We start from the raw sequence: 23346 nt of genomic DNA on the forward strand, positions 1-23346 counted from the left end.
AATTGGGGCTTTACCCTTTAAGTACCTCTTTTATTGGATGCCCTGTTAAAAATGCATGACAAGTAAGCAAACCCAACTTACCTAAAGGTAAGGTAATGTTGCTAAAAACAGCCCACGGTAAGCATCCACTTGGTGAGCATATGGGTGTTCACTGTAAAATTCCTTCAGCTTGGTTGCATGTTTAAAATTTTTCCTAATAAATACTGAGGGGAAAACAGCATTTTTGAAAGTCCTGCACACCCCTTATTCCAACAATGTTGTGGTTACTCAATGTGTGTGTGTGGAATGGTTAAGGCTGCCGGCTCTGGAGCCAGACTGCCAGGTTCCTGGGCCGTCTCTGCTGCTTCCCAGCTGTGTGCCCTTCAGGCGGTTACTGTCTTCTCTGAGCCTTGCCTTTCTTGTCTGTAAAATGGGAATGATAGTAGTTCCTGCTCCAGGGTTTGTTGTGGGAATGGACTGAGAAGATGTGTATATACGTGCCTCCCGCAGTACCGAACACACTACACTTTGGCAAGTATGGCCACTCTACCCCCACTACCGTTACATTGCAGGTACCTGCAGCGTTGACCCCTGGCCCACTCAGAATCGTTACTGCTCTCCTTGGTCATTGACTTGAATGACAATTTGGGGCTACTTTGAGACTTAACTTTCAATGCCATGGGTATTTTTCCCCCAATCAAATCATCTTTATGTTGTCCACCTCCCAGCCTAAATTGCCAGGAACCTAATTTAACTCTTCCTCGGTGAAGCCCAGCCCCATCCCAAACCTCAGTGATGGCAGTGTCTCGGGTGCCTGCGCCCTGTAGACAGAGCTGTGCGCTTTCCTGCCCCTGAATTCTGCTGGCTGCCACCTTCAGGTGAACACATAGTCTCTTTGTTTGCCCCTGGGGCTGCTGTTCGCTGGTGGCTGTGCATTCTCTTCCCTCTCTCCCTCCTCTCCAGCCTTATGTTCACGACCTCTGCTGTTCATCTTTACCCAGGACAGAAAAGAGGACCGAGGTAAATCAGGAAGTGTCACGGATAAATGACGTCACCTGTATAGGGACCTCATAAGTGGGAATGATGCCCTTTTTCTACAGAACTGAGTGCTAGAGCTTTCTGTCCTCCACCTCTCTTGGGTTTGATGTCCTTCTCGTGGTTTTCAGCATATTCACGTTTTTTTGCAATCATCACAACTGTCTCAGAACGTTTCATGTTCTTAGAACATTTCATCACCCCAAAAGAAACCTCGTACACGTTAGCAGTCATTCCTCATTCTCCCCTCAGCCCTTGGCAACCACCACTCTACATTCTGTCACTTTGGATTTACCTCTTCGGGGCATTTCCTACAAATGTGGTCATATAATGTGGCATTTTGGAGCTGCCTACTTGCAGTTACCATGTTTCTGTCTGTGTTTGGGCATTTTAACGGTGCTTCGTTCCTTTTTACAGCATAATAATAAGCCAGTTACATAGACATACCAAATGTTGTTTATTCATCCATCTGTTGGTGCACATTGAGATTGTTTCCACCTTTTGGCTATTGCGATGGTGATGCCATGAGTGTTTGTGTGCGAGTGTTTGTGTGAACATATTCTTCTGTGTATATACCTAGCACTGGAATTACTGGGTTTTCTGGTAACTCGGTATTTAACTTGAAGTTGAAGAACTGCCAACTAATCTACAAAGTGGCTGTGCCATCTTATGTCCTGCCAGCGATGTACGAAGGCTCTGACTTCCCCCCATCTCCACCTGTACGTGTTATTTGTCACTGTGATTGTAGCTATCCCAGTGGGGAAGTGGTATCTCCTTGTGGTTTTGGTTTTTCACTTCCCTGAAGACTAATGATGTTGAGCACTTTTTAATGCCTATTGGCCATTTGTAGATCTTCTTTGGAGGAAGGTCTGTTCAAATCCTTTACCAATTTTTAATTGGGTTGTCTTTTTGTTGTTGAGTTGTAAGAGTTCTTCATATATGCCGGATACAAGCCCCTTATCAGATGGAGGACTTGCAAATAAATTCTCCCCTTCTGTGAGTTGTCTTTTTCACTATCTTGCTGGCAGCCTTTGAAGCACAACCGTTTTTAATTTTGACGGAGTCCAATTCACCTGGTTTTTCTTATGTAACTTGCACTTTCAGATATTCTTTTTGATGTCCCCAGTGACTTCTCTGGAAATCTGATTTGCTCACTGTGTACAGAATTGCATTATGCTTAGTTTTCCTGATTTGGAATTGTAAAGCACTTGCTTTAAAATGTTTGCCAGTAATAGAGGATGTTAGAAATGTTGATACTTGTGGAGGTGATAAACCCATTTCTGTGCCTTTAGCCTCAGGATGATAGAAAAAATACATCCTATCTATGCCCAGAGGTCATTTCACTGTCAGTGACAGTGGGACACTGGAAGCCAGTTCAGTAGCAGGGAGGGTGATTAAGTTCTTAGTGGGACCTTATTAGGCAACTATTGAATGATATCATTAGGAAGCTTAATGAAAATGTTTATGATGAAATCTTCAATTAAAAAAAAATGAAACACAGGGTACCTGGGTGGCTTAGTCAGTTGAGCGTCTGACTCTTGATTTTGGCTCAGGTCATGGTCTTGTGGTTTGTGGGTTTGAGCCCTGCGTCGGGCTCTGTGCTGACAGCGTGGAGCCTGCTTGGGATTCTCTCTCACCATCTCTCTCTTCCCTTCCCCTGCTGGTGCTGTCTCTGTCTCTCAAAATAAATAAATAAACTTAAAAAAAAAAAAAAAACGAAACACAAGTATGTGCTTTGTATGACCAAAATATGTGTTAAGACATTTGGACTAGGCTGAAGGGTATACAAAATTACAGGTAGTTTTAGTTTCATCTATTTTATTTAATACTGATATTTTATCTTAAATATCAATTTTAAGGTATTTTACCTAACAATTAAAAATTCAGTTTAGGGGCGCCTGGGTGGCGCAGTCGGTTAAGCGTCCGACTTCAGCCAGGTCACGATCTCGCGGTCCGTGAGTTCGAGCCCCGCGTCGGGCTCTGGGCTGATGGCTCAGAGCCTGGAGCCTGTTTCCGATTCTGTGTCTCCCTCTCTCTCTGCCCCTCCCCCGTTCATGCTCTGTCTCTCTCTGTCCAAAAATAAATAAACGTTGGAAAAAAAAATTCAGTTTAAAAAAGTGTGCATGATATTTCAAATCAGTGGGAGAAATGGTGACAAGTAGTTAGGTCTAGTGTGCTTATTCTTATCCCACCCAACTTTTTTTTTTTTTAACAGGAATTATTTTTTATCGTCATGATCATCAGGGTTAGACTTACAGAAAAATAGTTTGCTGTGAGTATTTAAGAACTTGAGTAGAGATATTTTGTCTCTTTACATTTTCATATTAAATCCAAATACTGATGATAAGGTGATTTTGGAATTAGAATTACTATTTATTTTAGTCATTACCAGTATTGCAGTTTGCTATGTTAATAATAGGGGTCCCAGAAACACTTTTCTCTCATGGCATCTCATGAAAGAATTATAATGACTTTATATGTAAATAAACCAATCACTCCAACATTTGAAACAAATTTCATTGAAAAAAATTATTTTTATTCGGATTCTGTGTCTCCCTCTCTCTGCCCCTTCCCTGCTCATGTTCTGTTTCTCAAAAGTGAATAAACGTTAAAAAAAAAATTTTTTTTTGAAAAAAAGAATTTTGGGGCACCTGGGTGGCTCAGTCGGTTGAGCGTCCGACTTCTGCTCAGGTCGTGATCTCATAGTCTGTGAGTTTGAGCCCCGCGTCAGGCTCTGTGCTGACAGCTCAGAGCCTGGAGCCTGCTTCTGATTCTGTGTCTCCCTCTCTCTCTCTGCCCCTCCCCGGCTTATGCCCTGCTCTCTCTGTCAAAAATAAAAATAAACATTAAAAAAAAAATAAATAGGGAGAGAGAGAGAGCGCGCAGGGGAGGGGCAGGGAGAGGGAGGGAGAGAGAATCCCAAGCAGGCTCTGCACTGTCAGCCTGAAGCTCGATGTGGGGCTTAAACTCAAGAACCGAACCGCGAGATCATGACCTGAGCCGAAACCCAGAGTCGGACGCTTAACCGACTGAGCCACTCAGGCGCCCTTGAAACAAATTTCAAATGATCAAAGATGTTAAAGTGTTTTGTTTGTTTCTTTTAAGGAACAAAAAGGCACCAAAGGAAATATAAAGGGAAGTAAGCACGATGCTAGGTCACGTGTATTATGCACACCCAAGGTGATGCTACAGTCTGAACTCCTGCACCGCAAAGTGGGTCCGTGGCTCCCCTGGCCCTCCGAGCTTCGGCTTCGGTCCGGGGTACAGCCAGTAACTAGGAGGTGCTCCCCCTTCCGTGGCCTGGACCGGGTGTGATAGGGCAGCAGACAGGGAAAGGCCGCAAAGGGAGGCCCGGCTCCTGTGGCAGCCAGCAGCCCCGCACCCACTTCGCACACTGAGGCTGACTTGGCCTCTGGGCCCGGCTTGGGGGAGGCAGAGGCGGTGTCTTGTTGTCATATGTGGGAAGGCTATGAAAAGAAAAACCCTTGTTGGCCCAAACATTTAAACAAGAGTTACACTAGGATGTTTTGTTCTCACTCTGACATGGTCAGAATTAATTTGGGCGTCCAAAACAGGATTATTTTGTTGTTGTTGTTTGGCTTTTGAATCTGAGTAACTTAATACAAGAACACAGAGGGAAATACAAAACAAAATGCATGGCTTAAGTCTGTCAGGGCATGGAACATCCCCTGGAACACCCCCAGGGCATTCTTCGGGGCATGATTTTGTTAGTGTTTGGGGGGCTTCACATTCAAGCTGCTGGAGACCTTCTTTGTGAAAAGGCCCCAGGGGCGCCTGGGTGGCGCAGTCGGTTAAGCGTCCGACTTCAACCAGGTCACGATCTCGCGGTCCGTGAGTTCGAGCCCCGCGTCGGGCTCTGGGCTGATGGCTCAGAGCCTGGAGCCTGTTTCCGATTCTGTGTCTCCCTCTCTCTCTGCCCCTCGCCTGTTCATGCTCTGTCTCTCTCTGTCCCAAAAATAAATAAACGTTGAAAAAAAAAATTTTTTTTAAAAAAAAGAAAAGGCCCCAGTGATCAGAGGCAAGCAGCTGAGTGTGTGTGGGCATCTGAGAAGTGCGTGGCCAGAGCCCGAGAGATCGTAATCACCGTTTTCTCTTCCTCCTTAGGTTTAATAGGAAAAACTTGCCTTCTGCAAACAACTGAAAAAACTGCCCTCAGAAACCGTTTCTTTGGCCCTCATGGAGCAGCTGGAACTTCCACAGTGAGGCCCTGGACAGGACAAGCTCTCTCTCCTGCCCGCCCCCCCCCCCCCCCCAACCCCGATCAGCCAGAGCGGTGGTCGCCATGGCCAGCAAGAGGAAATCCACCACCCCGTGTATGATCCCGGTGAAGGCGGTGGTGCTGCAGGAGGCCGGTGTGGAGGCCCAGCCGGCTGAGACCTTACCTGAGGGGCCCCAGCAAGAGCCGCCCCCTGAAGTGCCCGCCGGGGGCAGTGGGGAGGTGACCCAGATGCCCAGCAGTACCGACGGCACCACACTGGCCAATGGACACCGGAGCACTTTAGACGGCTATTCCTATTCCTGCAGATACTGTGACTTCAGATCCCAGGACATAACCCAATTTGTGGGGCACATGAACTCAGAGCACACAGACTTTAACAAGGACCCAACTTTTGTATGCACTGAATGCAGTTTTCTGGCAAAAACTCCTGAGGGGCTTTCTCTGCACAATGCCAAGTGTCACTCGGGGGAAGCCAGCTTTGTGTGGAATGTGGCCAAGCCAGACAATCATGTAGTTGTGGAGCAGAGTGTCCCCGAGAGCACCTGCACTCCCGACGTCTCGAGTGAGCCCAACACTGAAGGGACCGACGGACAGGCCGAAATCATTATTACCAAAACCCCAATCATGAAGATAATGAAAGGCAAAGCCGAAGCCAAAAAAATTCATACGCTCAAGGAGAACATCCCCAGTCAGCCTGTCGGTGACGCGGCCTTACCAAACCCGTCGGCAGGGGAGACCGAGGCGAAGGAGGGGGACCACTCTTTTGTTGACGGGGCGGTCCCGGTCGGTCAGCCAGCCGCCGGCTCGGCAAAAGCGCCACACGTGGCCAACGGGCCCCCGATGGGAGCGGTGCCAGTCCTGCCGGCCGGCCTCGCCCAGTTCCTCCCCCTGCAGCAGCCACCCCCTGGGCGCGCCCAGCACCACCACCAGCCGCCGCCCACATCCAAGTCCCTCCCCAAGGTGATGATCCCCCTGAGCAGCATCCCCACCTACAACGCGGCCATGGACTCCAACAGCTTTCTGAAGAACTCGTTCCACAAGTTCCCTTACCCTACCAAAGCCGAGCTCTGCTATCTGACTGTGGTCACCAAGTATCCAGAGGAACAGCTCAAGATCTGGTTCACGGCCCAAAGGCTGAAGCAGGGCATCAGCTGGTCCCCTGAGGAGATCGAGGACGCCCGGAAGAAGATGTTCAATACGGTCATTCAGTCTGTGCCCCAGCCCACGATCACCGTCCTCAACACGCCCCTGGTTGCCAACGCCGGCGGCGTCCAACACCTCATCCAGGCCGCCCTCCCAGGCCACGTGGTGGGGCAGCCAGAGGGCACGGCAGGTGGCCTGCTGGTCACTCAGCCACTGATGGCCAACGGGCTGCAGGCGCCTGGCTCGTCCCTACCGCCGGCAGTCACGTCTGTCCCCAAGCCGCCCGCCGTGGCGCCCATCAACACGGTGTGCTCCAACACGACGTCGGCTGTGAAGGTGGTGAACGCGGCTCAGTCGCTGCTCACGGCGTGCCCCAGCATCACCTCCCAGGCCTTCCTCGACGCCAGCATCTACAAAAACAAGAAGTCTCATGAGCAGCTGTCAGCTCTGAAAGGAAGCTTCTGTCGGAACCAGTTCCCGGGCCAGAGCGAGGTGGAGCATCTGACCAAAGTGACGGGCCTCAGCACCAGAGAGGTGCGCAAGTGGTTCAGCGACCGCAGGTACCACTGCCGGAACCTGAAGGGCTCCAGGCCCGTGCTGCCCGGCGACCATGGCCCCGTCGTCCTTGACCCCGGACCAGACACGCCCTTCGCCCCGGCGGCCAAGGCCCCAGAGGGGCCCTGCGTCCCACCGGCGGCCACCCTGGCCGCCCCTCCTTCAGCCAGACGGCAGGCCTGGCACCAGACCCCCGACTTCACGCCGACCAGGTACAAGGAGCGAGCCCCCGAGCAGCTCCGAGCCCTGGAGAGCAGTTTTGCACAAAACCCCCTTCCTCCCGATGAGGAGCTGGACCGCCTGCGGACTGAAACCAAGATGACTCGGAGGGAGATCGACAGCTGGTTCTCCGAGAGACGCAAGAAAGTGAGCGCTGAGGACACCAAGAGGGCCGATGAGGGCGCCGCTCCGGAGGAGGCGGCGGCGGCTGCGGAGGACGACGTGGGAGAAGAGGAGCTGGCTGGCGACCTGAGGGTCCCTGGCGGAGACGGCTCCCCAGAAGGGGCCGGTGGCCACGCGCTGGCCGAGCGCAAGGTCAGCCCCATCAAGATCAACCTCAAGAACCTGCGAGTCACCGAAGCCAACGGCAAGGGCGAGCTCCCGGGGCTGGGTGCCTGCGAGCCCGTGGACGGCGGGCCCGGCGAGCCGGCCGAGCAGCCCCCGGGCAAGGCAAGCTGCAAGAAGACGGCCCAGCAGCGGCACCTGCTGCGGCAGCTCTTCGTGCAGACGCGGTGGCCCAGCAACCAGGACTACGACTCCATCATGGCGCAGACCGGCCTGCCGCGGCCTGAGGTGGTGCGCTGGTTCGGGGACAGCAGGTACGCCCTGAAGAACGGCCAGCTCAAGTGGTACGAGGACTACAAGCGGGGCAACTTCCCCCCAGGGCTGCTGGCGGTCGCCCCTGGCAGCCGGGAGCTGCTGCAGGACTACTACCTGAGGCACCAGACGCTCTTCGAGCGGGACCTGCAGAGCCTGTGCGACAAGACCCAGATGAGCTCCCAGCAGGTCAAGCAGTGGTTCGCTGAGAAGATGGGCGAGGAGACCCGGGCCGTGGCGGACACTGGCGGCGAGGACCAGGGCGCCGGTGAGCCCGCGGCGGCTCACAGAGGGACTGGTGACGGGTACTCGGAGGTGTCGGAGAACAGTGAGTCGTGGGAGCCCGGAGCCCCCGAGGCCAGCTCGGAGCCCTCTGATGCGCCGAGTCCCCAGGCTGCACTGGAGCTGGGTAAGGAGGCCCCTGGGAGTACAGGGCCATCCTCCGTGGGGAGGGTAGGAGGTCCCCGATGGCCCAGGGGTGCCTGCCATCTCAGAGGCTGCCCCACAGCAGGAGCAATCGGCACAGGATGTGGCTCTGACACAGGGTGGAGAGTTGTGTTTTTATTTTGTTTCACGTTTCTCCAAACCTGTGCAGGGGGCGGGAACACAGTGAACGTACGAGGGTGCCAGCTTTTCTAGCCATTTCTGAGCAATCGGAGAACAGGTCAAAGCGCCATCTGAGTCCGGCAGACCCACCACCCCTGCATAGGAGAGAGCTGTGGGGCTATTGAGGAAATTCAACTCATCTTGGCGAGCAGAAGGAAAGAGGGGCTTTAATTGTCCTCAGATACGTGAAGCCCTTTTTTTTTAAATGATGGAAGTCCTATAAATTTGTATTTCTTTCTGATTTGTTGTTCTTTCTGATTTGAAGTAATAGAAAGTCATCTTCCTTCTTGTGGAATCAAAAGCCTGCATTTTGTTCCTCAGTTTCTCTGGATCATATTTCTGGGATTATTAGAACTTGAAAGAAAACTTGAGATGATTTTATTGAAGGTAGTTTTGTAGCCACAGATAAGTCACATTGTCAGTATTGGATCCTGACCCGAGTTCCCAGCCCGTCCTTTCCCTCCCCACCTTTGGGTATTTGTCTCCGTAGAGGCCTCCCTCATCACAGGATGGCCAGGAGCGATCAAACTTAGCTTTTCACAGGAGGCTGTGGGAACTGAGGAAGTATCTGGATTCTCAGATTCTCCGATTTGGGGACATTTAGAAGTTGGTTCCAGGACCTGATATTTCCAGACTTGACCTTGTTTTATTCTGGGCCCCCATGAGTCACTGAGGTCCTCATAGGGAGTGATGGGCCCCAGGGAACAGGAGTGGCTTCACAGGGCTGGTTGCCTCAGGCACCTTCTCCAGCCCTGGGCCTGCCCCTCGGGAATGCCCACCCTCGCTTGCTGGCAACTAGAATAAACTGATTTCATTTTTTGTTTTAAATTAAAATTTCCCTTAGGTGTATTCTTGGTTAGCTGGAAATAGGGTGGTGGTTACACAGCCCTGTGAATATGTTTAAAGCCATTTAATTGTACGTTCAAAAATAGTTAAAATGGTAAGTTTTATGTTATGTATATTTTATCACAACTAAAAAAAAAAATGGCTAGCCTGGAGTTGGGATGAATGGGTTTGAGTCACGGTCCCTTGGGCTGGAGAACGGAGGAGTGGCTGGCAGGAAGGCATTGCTCGTGGCATTAAGAGGTCCCTGGAGCCAGCGGTAGCACCCTGGCACGGCGAGGATCAGGCTGCTTTGGGGGCTATACGAGCGGCAGCTGATGTGGAGGTGACAGGCGTGTGTTTTCTCCTCAGAAACGGACTGAATTTGAACTGATTACACTGAAGGACTGGCCAGTCTGGGATGCCGCCTGCCACGTGAAGGGGCTCCACCCAACTCTCCGCTGCCACATGCTGTTCCCACGCCCGCAGCTGGGCACACACGAGAGCTTCTGGAGGCCTCGCTGCCAGCCTGGAGCCCACTGCCACCTTGGGCCCGCCACCACCAAGCGAGCCGGCCAGCGGGGATCGCAGAGTCCTTGTCAGTTCTTCCTCCCACAATGTAGGACCTTTCCTTTGCCTTCCAGTGGATAAAATAGTTCAGATTTCATATTCATAGACACAAGTCAAGTTTTTAACATATAAATCTGCCTATACACATTTAATAAAACGTCAGATTGCAAACACTTTCATTACATAGAAACTTTGGTTAGCAAGCAGTACATTGCCGTCTACGTCATCTCTGAACATGCCCCGTGTCTCTTCTCTAGAGATCCCTGGGGCCACGCGTCCCCTCGGCAGCGGGCCGGGGGCACCGCACACTCAGAGGCGTACCTGTGCGCTCCTCCACGAAGGCAGGGCTTTTGAAGAGGTCTCTGCCATCACACCGGGCTCGCGTCGCCCTGCGGGATGATAATCTGTGTAGAAGCGCCGGTCCCTGCAGTTTGTACGTGATGGCGCGTGCTCGTCCCGCCCGAAAGTCCTTACAGCCCTTCTCCTTTTTCATGGGCGTCGGAAGCATGGACCAGAACTTTTCGGTTCTCAGATCACCTTAGAGAAACATTTGTTGTCAAGCCTGATGTACTGACCTATGTGCCCACATTTTTGGGTTTTTTTTGTTTTTGTTTTTAATCTAGATGTGTTGAGAGTGAGAGGGAAATTGAGAAAAAGGGGGCTTAAAGTGGAAGCGCGCAGCCCCGGCAGGTGGCTTTGGCCGCTGTGGTGTTCAGAGCCCTTGACCCTCACTCGCTTCAAGGCTGCCTTTGGTTGGGAAGGAAGACCTGCACTCAGCCAGTAGTCCGAGTGAGAGCTGACAGGATCTGGGACTCCGGAGTTCTCAGAGCTGGGGTGGGCTTGCACGCGGGGGTTCCTGGCGGGACGCCCAGAGTACTCGCGGCCCTCACGCCAAGGGCCTGGCTGGGTGCTGGACATCACCGGACGGGTGCTTGTGAGGATTTTTCAAGTTCTGCATTTCTGTCCCCAAAACTTGGAAACAAAATCTTGGCCTACTTTAGCCTAATCCTCCCATCCGTTTTTTTTTGTTTTGAGAAAATCACAGGAAAAGGTGCTTTTGCAACACTGGGGAACTTGCTTACAGAGCTGTACTACATGGTAAATCCTTCTCTCCCCAAGACGGGCTGCTCTGACAGCAGCGGGTGGAGGGTGGGGCAGGCAGAAGGCCCGTCACGTGTACTTCTCACCTTCTGGGGACCACCCGCTTCCCAAAGCACCGCGACCTCATGAGCACGCTCCTCCCGGGCCCAGGCTGGGTGAGTGGCAGGGCCTTTGGGCAAGAAACCCTGGTGGTGGGCTAGGCGTCATCCTTCTCCCCAACCCCACGTGGCACCTGAACTGCGTGGGGCACTGTGCTGGCTTGGCTCCAAGGACTGAAGGTGGTGGTGGCGCCTTCTGCCTTCCAGGAGAGGGGCTGTCTTTGCCAACCCCAAGCCCTTGAGCCCCTGTTCTTCTAAAGTGTCTTCTCTTCTCCCGGGCCCTGTAGGGACCACCTCTTAGTTGTTAACAAGTGAGTACTTGGCAAGTTTTGCACCCCATGTTTGTGTCCTTTCCATCTGAGTGTGAAGCTCTTTAGCCCCAAGGGCCTGTTTCCAGAATTGCCACGAGTGGTGAGTGATTCTTCCTTCAGAGAACAGACACCTGGGATTTTTCCTTTAGTGTTTATGTACATGCAGATTAATTTATATATACACATAGATACAGGACAAATACTCACTTTGATACTTTACTCAGAAGATGTACATCTGAGGTGTGCACCTGAGGAATCTAGTGGCGTGTGGGTGCCGGGGACAGTAGCCTGTGTTGAAGGCAGTGCTGGGATCCCAGGTGCGGCTGGGGTGGCCCAGCCGGAAACCATCAGTGTCTGAGACACCACCCTGCGGGCCCCGCTCCAAGTCCTGCACATACTGGCCAGAGGGTTGTGTCTTTAGAGAGGGTTTTCTTGGTTATTTAATTTGTGTTCATATTTCATTTACAACCCAAACAGCAAAACAAAAAACGAATTACGTGGTAGACAAGTTGGTGCAGGACATAGGGACCCCGCCTCGGCACCAGCCTGTCTTTGAAAGGTGGGAAAGCTCCGTCCGGTGCTGCCGCCTGGGCGTGTTTTCCTCACAGATGTTCGCTCTCCCGGCGCCCAGGGCCACCCCGCACATGGCAGGACCGCCCAGGTAAGGAGCCCCGCAGACTGGATGGTTCCTCCCCCCCACTGTGCTCTTGGACCGGATTGGGTAGTGGGGTTGGAGCCTCAGACAATGAAAGGTGAAGGCAAGAGAGACAGGTCAGCGAGCGGGTGGCCCAGGAGATGTTGCAGCAGGTGCACAGGGCTTTGGGCGCTTGAGGAATACAGCTGCCCCGGCTCGCGGAAGCACGCTGGCCCGGAACTGGAACTGCACCCCGTGCGTCGGGCCCCTGTCCTGTTGTGAGACATCACTGCGGTTTTGCACACCGCCGGAGGGTGTCTGTGACGCCGCCTCCATTAAGAAGGCAGCCTGTGGGCTGTAGAGCTGAGAGAGGTGGGACGGGGTTTCCTAAAGTGACTGGTCGTTCCCCTCTTCTCCCGACGCACTTGGACTTGTCACGGTAGTAAAATCTTTGGTGTTTCTTGTTGCCTGTCTTGCACGTTTGGTTTATTAATATTTTTACACGGAGTTGTAGATCCAGTTTTAATGGGTGAAACTAGATCATCATTCTGATCAGAGAAATCTGAATTTATGATACATACACTTTGCATATTAAAAAAATTTTTTTTAATGTTTTTTTTTGAGAGAGAGAAACAGAGCGCAAACTGGGACAGAGGCAGAGAGAGAGAGAGACACAGAATCCGAAGCAGGCTCCAGGCTCTGAGCTGTCAGCACAGAACCCAACACGGGGCTCAAACCCACGAACTGCCAGATCATGACCTGAGCCAAAGTTGGATGCTTAACCAACTGAGCCACCCAGGCGCCCCTACTTTGCATATTTTGATTACTTATTTGAATTCTTGACTATTAAAGAGCTTTTTGATTTGAGAGGAGCGTTCCCATTTTTGGGAGTCGAGGGTTCCAGAGTGTTGGATGGCCTGTTTGGGGTTTGGTAGCATCATGTGACTTAGAGCTCCTGGCTTGGCCAAGCTTCGTGGGTGACCAAAGCACCAGGACCTGAAGGCCTGCTTTCCGGAAGGACAGGTGCGGGCGCTGGGCAGGGTGCTGTACTGACGGTGCCGTCCGAGCTGGCCGTGGGAGGCTGACCCACCGGGAAGTTTCTGCAGGTTTTCCAGGCTGAGTTGTGGCTCTTATCCTGCACAGGTCCTGTGTTACCTCCCTCTCCCCTCTGGCTCTGGGACATCTGTGCCGGGCCGCCTTCCATGGAGGGTGGGCGTTGGCCTTTCTGGCTGGGTGCTCGCCTTGTCTGTACACCCTTCTCGGCAGCCTGCCTGTGCTGCCCGCTCTCGGCCCTGTTGCCTTGTGTCTGCCTGTTCTCTTCTTGTACCGAGATCCTTGGGTTTGAGCAGCTTTGTCAGTTTAAATGCCACAGTCCACGTGGATAAAGGCACTTTGTAGAAGAGAACCAGCCAAACCAAACCTGAAATTTGGGTTTTTTCTAATTTTCCCCCCTTTTCCTTGCTCAGAGTTTACTCAGGGCAGGTTATTGATTTGACCCACCTTTTGTATTAAGTTTACATTTTCCTTTATCTTATCAATGTGGAAGGCTCAGTTGTAAGCCGGAGAAGAAAAATCCTGTAGATGTGCTAGGGTCCACACAGCTACTTCCAGGCCAGAGCCAGCAGCTTCCTGGGGCAGGAGGCAAACAGGGCTGGGCTCTCCTCACTACTGCCCGGGGCCGTCTCCAGGTCTCCTGACTCCACTGCTTTGCTGAGGAGCACAGGCTCGCCTAGCCTTCTTCCTGCCCAGACCTTGGGGTGCATCTCCGTGTGGCTTGGGGACCGTGTGGCACCTGAGAAAGCAGGGAGTGGGGAGCCGAGCTTTCTTTTGAATGGACCCCTCCCCAAGCCCGGCTTCAATCTGAGGTAACCATCGTGCTGTTTCTCTGGCCACTTAGAACAGCCAGGCTGTGCGACACCAGGGCTGAGAAAACTAGGCAACGTCTCAACAAAGTGACGGGTTTTGATTTGGGCCAAGTGCCTGGGTAGAGGTGACGATCATGAGTGCCACCCAGGCAAGCTCTGAGTCCCACACGGAATGGCGAGGCCTGTGTTGTGTACCTTGGCACCGGTTGTCCCAGGAAGGCAGTTCACTGAGCCACCCAGCATCTGTATGTGGGGGGTGTAAAGTAAAGGGCTCAGGGCATTTGGCCCGGGGGGTGATCCAGGGTCTGCTTTTCTGTTCTTCAGTCCTGCGCGCACTTGTGAAGACTGGCCACTAACCTGGCCTGTCTTCACCAGACTGGAGATTGGACAGCCCGGATCCAGCAGGAAGCAGCGATTCTACCTGCCAAAGTCCGGAGCAGGGGCAGAAACCTGATGCCCGGCACGGCCTAGGCAGGCGCTGCTCACCCCATGGACAAGGGTGGGAGCAAGCACCTGCTGCCTTGACTTTTAAAAACGCTCTCCTTGGTTTGCAGGACCGCCAGGATCCGCAAAGAGCATATGACTACTGCTCTGCTGTCACCAGCCCCAAGGCTTTAGCAGCCCTCAGCGCCTGGCCCTTGTGGCTGCTCAGGCTGCAGCCAGAAGGAGGGGTCTGCACAGCGAGCAGGGCCCTTCTGGCGGGGGCAGGGGTAGCTGCCTTCTCTTCTGCTGTCTGCTGGGGGCAGGTGGCAAGCCAGGGTACCGGAGAGGGGTCTGAGCGTCCACCTGCCGTTAGTGCCTCTTCTTCTGGAGCCTGGCCCTCCTCTGTGTGCACGTGCGTACCCCTGAGCACTTGAATGTCGATGAATAGCTTTTCCTGGCTAATGCTTTTATAACTGTTGTTCCTTTCCACTCTAAGTGGGTGACTTAGGAGTATTTGAAAGAAGCATTCGGCTGGAGCCGAAGGTAAATTGTCCAGGGTAAGGACTGTTTGGAGTCCCTGAATATAGAAAGCTACAAGTGCGTGGTCTTTCCCAGGAGTCAAACCCCAGAGTAGATACACTGGTGGAGGGGAACAATCTACTCACGTAGTAGCTGTTCTGTCATTTGTGTTTAGAGAGAGAGATGGTCACTCATCCTTGGTTCCTGCCCCCACACAGTGACCTCATTCTTGCAGTTTGCTTGAAATGCTGGTGGGGCAGGAGTCCCAGGCTGTGTGGAGCTGGCTGGAGGGGGAGCCGGGCCGCCCTCAGTACAGACCCAGCGTGGTCCTCGGGCCAGGGGAGAAGGGGTGGCCCGTGCAGAGGCGTTCCTGCGCTGCCGCGCCATTTAGCTGTGTCGGGAAAACCCGACTGTGCCATAATCGTTATTACGAAGAAAACGCCAACCAACCTTCCCCTCTCCCCTGCCGGCCATCGTCCATTGAAAGTTAACTGAGCACAGTCTTTGTGGAAGTCAGGGAGGTTGCCAGAGCTGCGGGGTCCTGCCTGAGAGTGCTGATTCCTGGTTTTCTACCATCCATTTACCTTCTGGTCTTCGGAGTGACCAGAGGCCCTGGGAATGGCTGGGGTGCAGTCAGCTTTCGTGCGCCTCCCAGAGAGATGGCTGAAAGACGTGGTCACCTTGGTGCTAAGAGACAACTGCCCTGTTTGCCCAGAGGCAATCTGCAACTTCACCAAACTATACAAGAGGGTCCCCTGACTGCGGTGGCCAGGAGTGAGACCAAACCAAGGGGGCACACTCTGTCGGTCAGGCCTGGGTGGAATGGGGGTTCTTTATCCAGAGTACGTGTTTTTAACAGAAAGCCGTAACTCACCTTTGGACAGTGGCTATGCTGAGGTGGGGGTGGGCTGTCCTCTCTGGGCTGCCTCCAGGCCTCACGAGGTCCCCTGTGGGGATGCTGCTATTTCTAAGATGCAAATTGCACATTTCCTAGATTTTGTATCTGTGGATTTGGAGAAGGGAGGGAGCAGGGACAAACTGCGTATACAATTTGATATGGGCCGAAATGGTACTTCAGATCTTTTGATTGTTCCTAAATAAAAACATAAATATGTTTCACATCTGCTGACTTTATTTTGTGGGGGAGCCAGAAAAACTAGAAACGTTTCACATCTGATTTATTCAGTGGGCAAGCCAGATCTTAAGCTTGGATGGATGAGCAAGGCCGTTCCCCTCAGCCCGCTTCAGGAAAGTTCCTCTCTCCATCTCCCACGCTGCTGTGTCCACAGGCCTGGCTTCTGTGTGACAGAACTGTGAGGTTTCTAGAATTACGCTAAACAGACAAAAGGCAGGAAGGAGTCAGACTCACAGTCATCGGGTGTCTTGTGAGAAAGTGCTGGGAAGTCCTTTTCTTGTCCCTTCCCCCACCCCCTCCCACCCAGTGAGGAGAATGTGCTCAGAAGCAGAGCACTTTCCTCTTTGCTAAGGGGATGCCAGTGAATCGGTTAAGGATGCGGAGGCCTTAAAAGAATAGGATTTTTTTTTTATTTAATTTTTCTTTTTTCAACGTTTATTTATTTTTGGGACAGAGAGAGACAAAGCATGAACGGGGGAGGGGCAGAGAGAGAGGGAGACACAGAATCGGAAACAGGCTCCAGGCTCTGAGCCATCAATCAGCCCAGAGCCCGACGCGGGGCTCGAACTCCCGGACCGCAAGATTGTGACCTGGCTGAAGTCGGACGCTTAACCGACTGCGCCACCCAGGCGCCCCAAAAGAATAGGATTTTTTTAAAAAGCTTAATTTCTGGGGTGCCTGGCTGGCTAGGTTGGTGGAGCATGCGACTCTTAACCTCGGGGTTTTGAGGTCAAGCCCCACGTTGGGTGGTAAAATCTTTTCTAAAAGCCCAGTTCCTAAGATTCAGAGCAAGTGAATCTTGTTGGGGTGACCCCGAGGGCCTGTGACAGGAAAAAGGAAGCCCAGACAGAAAATCACCTGGGGCAGACACACACCAAGGCCGGCCAGTGATTCTGGTCCCAGGTGGACACGGGGGCCTGTTCCCGACTTGGTCCTTCTGGAGGCCAGCTGAAGTCTTGGGAAAACAGCTTTGTGTTGAGTAAAGCAAGAGCAGCCCGGTGTGGCAGCCTGAATGCCACGCAGCTGAAGCCCGGGGTGAGTGCAGACTCGGGCAGGGGCTTTCTGGGACACAACTGTGGGCAAAGTGGGCAGTGGCAGCCCGCTGTGGGTGGCTGAGCTTCCTGGGGGCACTTGCAGTGGCCTCCAGGCAGGAAACGGAACCCCTGCCTGACTCCTGGGCAGGAGTCCCCTGGGGATCATCAGAGGAAGACCCAATGAGGAGTCTCCAGCGGAGACGGGGCTTGATCTCTTTAACTGAGATGTGAGGAGGCAGGAACTTACTCTGTTCTGTGAGCTACTTTGGTGGGATAACCAGATAGTGCTTATGATGGTTTTTCCCTTCTAAAGAACAGAAATGGCGAGACAGGACAGGCTCAAACTTAAAGACAAGTGAGTTTTTAAGGAGCCCCAGCCTCCAGATGATGTCCAGGATGTGTCTGGTCAGGAAGGGGGGTGGGGGGAGGTCTTGTGTCCACATGCTTGTTGCCACAGATCCTTGTTAATGGCACTGTCCTCAACTGGAGTCAGAAACTACTCCTGCCTTCCCCCTTTATAGAGGGGTTCTTGCCCTGACTGCTCTTTTTGCAGGGGCTTCGGAAAGCTGCTGACCTTGCAAGTAGTGCTGTGTGCACGTGTGCACGGGGTGAGAGAAGTACAGGCCTGCAACTCTGAGCAGTTACTTGTCCCTGGTGTGCCAGCCAGCCAGGAGTGGTTCCTATTGGAGACAGCAGGAGAGGAGACTCCCCCTGCAGGGAGCCAGTCCACTTCTCATCTTTGCCCCTGGTACCATGGACTTCCTCTTCCTGACCGTGGTTTTCTGGTTTCCTCTGCCCACACTTGTAGCGTCTCAACCCTGACCTTCCATTCACCCGGGAAAGCTTTTGAAAAATACCTATGCTAGGGCTGTACGCACTGGTATTTTTTAGAAGCTTCCCAGATGATGCGTAACCCAGTGGGTAGAAACTCGTGCCAATCCAAGCTGCCCCACCACAGGGACGTGGCCCACATGCATGACGAGGCAAGCAACTACGCACCATAGGGCAAGACCTTCAGTCTCAAGTGAGGGTTTCCCCTCACCCCCATCCCTTCCCCTTTGTAGGGCCTCATGGGTCGATTAATGAGCTCAGGTCTGTCTGGAGGAAACAGGAGGTGAAACTGATCTGTGTGCTTGCAAGACTGAGACTTGTCCTGTTTTCTACCAGGAAGAAAGATCAAGGCATTTGCAGTGAAAAGCAGTATAGCGTAGCCTGGGAGCCTGGAAGATAGGTGTGCCTCAGGTCCATGAAGCTGCCTTAGGGACGTCAGAGCTGTTCCTCTCCAAGTCATACTCCAGAAAGACACTTGTTCAGTAAATGGGGATTCATCCTGATTAAAATAAAAATGGTCAACACCAAAAAGCCAAGGATGTCCTGTGATGACAGGCAGCCCCTAACCGAGGGGTCAGCACAGAACTCTTCCTTCACACTGGACAAGCTCTCCTGGCCACAAGAACCTGGAGCAAGAAAACCCAGTTTAGAAGTTCAGGCCAACTTCCATCAACTCCCTTGTCGCTGGGAAAAGAACCATCCTTTTGAATAGGACAGATGAAGCTCTAGGGAGAAAGCCAAGGGGCCAGCAAGAACCTGAGCAGTGGGCGCTCTGATACTGGCTCTTATATCTAGTTCAGTGGATGAAAGGAAGTATTTTAAACTGATCCCGGCTCTCCAAGTGGGTGGTGCTCAGAGGGAACTAGAATGAACCAGGACTTGCCCTCAATCTGTCAAATTGGGAATTGTTAGGTCTTGGTCTGACTTATCATATAGGAAAGGGATGCTCTGAACCTGTAACTCTTTTTTTTGAAGAGGGCGCAAGTGAGCAAGGGGGCAGAGAGAGAGACTCGGGGCTCACCCAGGGCTCATGTTCCCTGAAGCAGGGCTCGAGCTCACCCCTTTAAGTGGGCCTCAAACTCATGAACTGTGAGATCATGACCTGAGCTGAAGTCGGGCTTACCGGCCGAGCCACCCACATGCCCCTCAGAACCTGTAATGTAACTCTTAATCAGCCTTGGACTTAACAATCTTGCTCTCCATGCTTTGGTACGTGAATTATCACACCAGCGATACGCTAATTACCATCTTAAGAACCAACTGATTACACTTACCTGCATCTTTTCAGGATCCCTGGGCTGGCTTTTTATGCTCGTCCCCATCCATCCACCAGGCAGGCAGCTCTGTGTGTGGCATCATGTTTGACCTACACCGGCGCAGACCACCATGAAAACAGCCACAGGAAGGTAAGGGCAGTGCCTTTTCAACCACATCTGGGCAGAGATTTGGTTGCAAGCTATCGAGGCAACCAGAGTGGCACCCGGCAACCTCCCTTTGAAAGGCGAGGCTTCTGTGAACTGGGAAAGGGCTCCGGCTGCATCCCGCTCACCAGGGTTGGCAAGCTGCAGGGATTCGGGCTGCTGTCCCCGGACATCCTGTCTGCAGGGGAGCTGGAAGAGCAGGTGTTCTCACCCCACTCCATAGCCCAGAGGAGGGAAGAGATACTTGACCTGGGAAGTTGCCAAAAACTTCCCACCTGCCTGTACCGCACAATAACCACCGGACAAGTTGTCTCCAGACAACCGGCTTCCCGGGGCCCGTGGAAGAGCACCCAAGTTAAAAGGACACGGGGCCGATTTATGTGGCAGTAGATCTTAAGAGGCCAGCACAACTGGCAACTGAGGCCGAATGAGGGCAGTGGGCTTGCGTGTGCCAAGTGCCAGCTGTGCCGAAGGGCACCCTTGTGCCCACGGGCCCGCACCCCTTCGTGGGGCTGCCTTCCCAACCTTCCCGTCTCCTTTCCGGGGTCTTCTCACCAGCTCAATGGAAGCAGCCAGCTGCATGGTGACCGCTCCCTCACCTGCCCACAGCGGGCCAATCCTTAACCCTTTTCTGTCCCTCAGGGAACGCACACTGCGTGGTCTTTGCCTTCGAACAAAAACCACGTGACCAGAACAGGCTTTGCGGTTTTCCTCCCACCCCCGGCCCGTTCCCGACAGCCTTACCATCTGTAGCACAGCTGTCCCCACGTGTCGGGCGGTCGCCGGCCCCTCCCTGTGGCTCTGCTCCAAGGTTGCCCTCCGAAGGTGAGGAGCAAGGAGTGTCACTAACTTTGTTACAGTAATAATACTGCTGTTCTTTTCAAAAGGAAAGCTTTTCTAATAAAATTTACGGTTTTTGTTAACATTCTGATTATACACCAAACGTTGGCAGCCATATGTAGATATGTTTGCTATGGACAGGATTGCGAGGTCATACTTGCAGAGACAACTTTAGAATTAGTTTAAATAAACCAATACATTTTCTCAGAAATTGTATAATTTCCTTCGGTTTACAATCCATGATCTGGGAAGTTTAATGTAATGTTAAATAATTTACTTTCTACCCTAAAAGTAAACTATAGAAAACTGAATCACTATTAGGATTGAATAACAAGGCTTTAACGGCTCAGTGGTTTTTCTTAAGAGTATATAAATATATAAATCTTGAAAAGGTAACACTGTTAGTTGAGCTGTAAAATCCATAAAAATAACAGTTCTGCCACAGTGCACAGACCAGTTCATTCGTTTTGCTTCCCCCACCCCGCAACCAAGCAGCTTTCCGGTTAGAAGTGGAAGACAGAGAAAATCATACATCCTATGTGAAATAATCAACATGGTAGGAAACGGTGTGCAAAAAATAACCTTTAAAATTCCATACTCCAACATCACAGATGCCCAGCAAGAGGACTTTCAACTGGTTTAATGAATATTTGGGCTGATCTCCACATCCTCCCACAGTGCTGTCCGCAGACTCAGAGCCCAGGTCTTATGCTGCAACAGGGAGAGTGGTCTTCGGTCTGGAACAGGACGGGGGTGGGGGGGAGGGGTCCCCTAGCCGACCTGCTGAAGGGTGCCTTGAAGAAGGGCCTGTCAGTTGTGTGCAGGAGCTTCCCAAAGGTACTGGGGAAAATCCCCGGCGTGGCCTGCGACCTGCTCCTCCGTTCTGGCCACGCCGGCACCCATCTCCGACAAAGGCCTCAAGTCCGCTGACCTTGCTGTTAGACCTTCCGTTGCTCGGTGGCCTCTGCGTCAGAGCGAGGCACGCCCTCCCAACGTGGCAGGAGCTGCTGTGCTCGGCCAGCACGGCCACACACTCGTCTACCCTAGTGAGCAGGTCCGGATTCCAGGCTCACATCCCGAGTGTCAACCTTGGGCTGCCTCCCGGCTTTGGGCAGCAGGCAGGTGGTGCAGCCCAAGGCAGGGCAGGACATCCGGGTCCCCCTCATCCTCCCATGGTCCTGAGGGGCTGCTGTCCCCATTCCAGGCAGCGCCCTGGGCCTTGGCCTCCTCAGGCCCCTCACACAGTGGCCTGCAGGGCGACCCTCCATGGCCCACAGCAGCCTGGCTTAACCAATGCTGCTATTTCTAACACGATCCCCTGTATCTTGGAGGCTGGGCTGTGTTCCCAGCCACGGGCAACATGCCCTTGTGCTGTGTCCTCTTCCTTGAGCAGGGGGGGACCCTCTCCAGGCAGGTCCTGTGCTCCTCTGCCCTGGCTCCAGGGCCAAACCGTGGGGGCATCTACCCCCACCCCTGCCCGGCTGGGGTTTTAAAGCTACAGGACAATGTAAACTTGGGTTTGTTTCCCTGGCCCCATGAGGCTGCTGCGGTTCCTTAGAGCCTCCTGTGCCACAGGCTAAGGCAGCCTCTCTCCAAGGGGCTGCAGCCATGGTCCTGGCCCCATAGATGGAAAGCTCCATCTCCAGAAGTCAGGACCAGAGGTGTGTGCTTAATTAATTTGAGACACGGTACAGTGTTTGCCTTCCCCCAGAGCTGGGGCACAGAGGCCCCGAACAGTAAAACAACTCATTAATGGCTTGGTTTTGTCTAGCAGTCACTGCTGGAATCCAGGCTCCAGGCTACGAGGCCAGGAAGGCTGCCACGACAGGCCACTTCTCAAGAACCCGGCTCACGGCACTCCACGAGGTGCATGGCACCCGCTGCTCTCAACGAGGCTGGCACACAACTAGAGGCGGTTGTCCCCGTTGACCCGAGTCCTTCGTGGGGCCCTGGACACAAGGAGAGAGTGTCCTTACCAGCGGTGGGGCCTCAGAGTGCAGTGGGACAGCCCAAAGCCATACAACTGTAACTTCCACCCACCCAGGAGGCAAGAGAAGGACCCGGAGGGGCAGCAAGCACTTCTTCCCATCGCTCCCACCATCCCCCGCCTCCAAGCTGCACACTGGCCACCCATCCTCCAGCCCCTCACCTCCGTTCCCGACTGTCAAAATGGTCTGCCAGATGCTCTTGGGAGATACGAAAGTCCTCAAACGGCTGCTGGTAGCGGGCTTCAAAGGAACCTTCCCGGCCCCGGCCATGGAACAGCTGACCCGAGGTATCGGAGCCCCGCTCGCGCAGAGACATACTACTGAAGGGACTGACGTCACCGTTCTCCTGCTTCAACAAGGGCGGTGCACGAGAGATCAGTGCCTCCCCGGGGCCTTATGAGGCTGCTGCCTGGCTCCTCCCCAGCCCCCCTTCCTCGTGCTCACCTTGGCAGGGAAAACCTCGATCTTGATGAGCAGGGAGGCCAGCTCCAGGTCCTCACTGTAGTTGTTCTTCAAAGGCACGGCTCTGTATCCTAGGAGAAGGCCTGGCCCTCAGCCCAGGAGGGAGCCAAGCAGGGGCCTGCGCCCCCCCACCCCCACCCCGTCCCCAAGCTAGATCCCGGGCACTGTCTCTAGGAAGGATCCTCACCTGCCTTCAAGCCCTTTACTGGGAAGGTGGCCTGAGCCAGGAAGTTCTGGTCACTGAACATGTCCTCCTCATACACCACAAAGCGCAGGAAGGCGAATTCCGGGTTACTGATCTGGAAGTGGAAGGGCTTGGCGGGCCAAACAGGGTTCAGTCCGTTGTCCACTGCAAAAGTCAGGGCAGAAGGCCTCAGGCCACCACCAAGAGAGGACAGGGTCACTGGCGTGGTTGAGTGGGGAAGGCAGACCTACCCACAAATTCTGTCTTCTGTTTGATGCTGTCATACTCTGCTCCGGCCACCTCAATCTCCACAAAAGGACACACGATGCCTCGGCCATTCTTCGGCAGGTGCCGGGCCCCCAGCACCTGTAAGGCAGGGTAGAGATGGGCTGGGGGACTGTCCTTTCCACTCCCTCCAAGTCCTCACTATGCAGTGGAGGCAGTGCGCCCTCTGCTGGGCCCCAAAGACACGGCCCACTAAGTGGCTCATGGCATCAGGGCCCTGAGCAGTGGTATTGGAAGAAGCTTCAGCCAAACTTCTCATGGGAGTTTCTGCAATCTACTTCATCAAACTCATGTCTGTTTCAATATGCAAATCTTTTAAGTTACTTCCCCACAAAGTAAAAAAAAAAAAAAAAAAATCGAAGTCTCTTCTCGGTAAAGCAGTACCCACTCACCTTGTGCTATCCTCACCTCCTTCAACACTGCTCAGCCCCACGCGCCCCGCACCCCAC

At 53.1% G+C, this 23346-nt stretch overlaps 2 protein-coding genes and 1 long non-coding RNA gene across 14 annotated transcripts in view; 1 reads left to right on the plus strand and 2 right to left on the minus strand.

Annotated features, from left to right (window-relative positions):
- Nucleotides 1–15836, plus strand: part of ZHX3 (zinc fingers and homeoboxes 3) — a 130263-nt gene extending 114427 nt beyond the window's left edge. For 8 of the 10 annotated variants that reach the window (XR_005782003.1, XR_005781999.1, XR_005782001.1 and 5 more), the window contains 3 exons: nt 5140–8177; nt 9569–11937; nt 14100–15836. Coding sequence is in view for 1 of the 10 variants with exons in the window: in XM_040447057.1 (XP_040302991.1) it covers nt 5318–8177; nt 9569–9579 (2871 nt within the window). In the remaining 9 variants the exon portion in view is untranslated. Of the gene's footprint in view, nt 1–5139; nt 8178–9568; nt 12544–14099 lie in introns of those variants that run through there. The other 2 variants (XR_005782004.1, XM_040447057.1) reach the window with 2 other exon arrangements.
- LOC121012190 (uncharacterized) lies at nt 15832–18766 on the minus strand. Its single transcript, XR_005782005.1, has 3 exons — nt 17461–18766; nt 16711–16807; nt 15832–16050 (listed from the first exon to the last, which is right to left on the minus strand). It is a non-coding gene; the product is annotated as an uncharacterized LOC121012190 (long non-coding RNA).
- A 1549-nt stretch (nt 18767–20315) lies between these two features.
- PLCG1 (phospholipase C gamma 1) overlaps nt 20316–23346 on the minus strand; it is a 36645-nt gene continuing 33614 nt past the window's right edge. For 2 of the 3 annotated variants that reach the window (XM_040447053.1, XM_040447055.1), the window contains 5 exons: nt 22864–22978; nt 22616–22777; nt 22411–22499; nt 22128–22315; nt 20316–21927 (listed from right to left, as the gene is read on the minus strand). In XM_040447053.1, the coding sequence (XP_040302987.1) occupies nt 21885–21927; nt 22128–22315; nt 22411–22499; nt 22616–22777; nt 22864–22978 (597 nt within the window). In that variant the 3' untranslated portion in view covers nt 20316–21884. The remainder of the gene's footprint in view (nt 21928–22127; nt 22316–22410; nt 22500–22615; nt 22778–22863; nt 22979–23346) is intronic. The other variant, XM_040447054.1, reaches the window with a different exon arrangement.

The sequence above is a fragment of the Herpailurus yagouaroundi genome, unplaced genomic scaffold, assembly GCF_014898765.1.
Source record: "Herpailurus yagouaroundi ecotype Mexico unplaced genomic scaffold, PumYag 196, whole genome shotgun sequence".
NCBI lineage: Eukaryota > Metazoa > Chordata > Mammalia > Carnivora > Felidae > Herpailurus > Herpailurus yagouaroundi.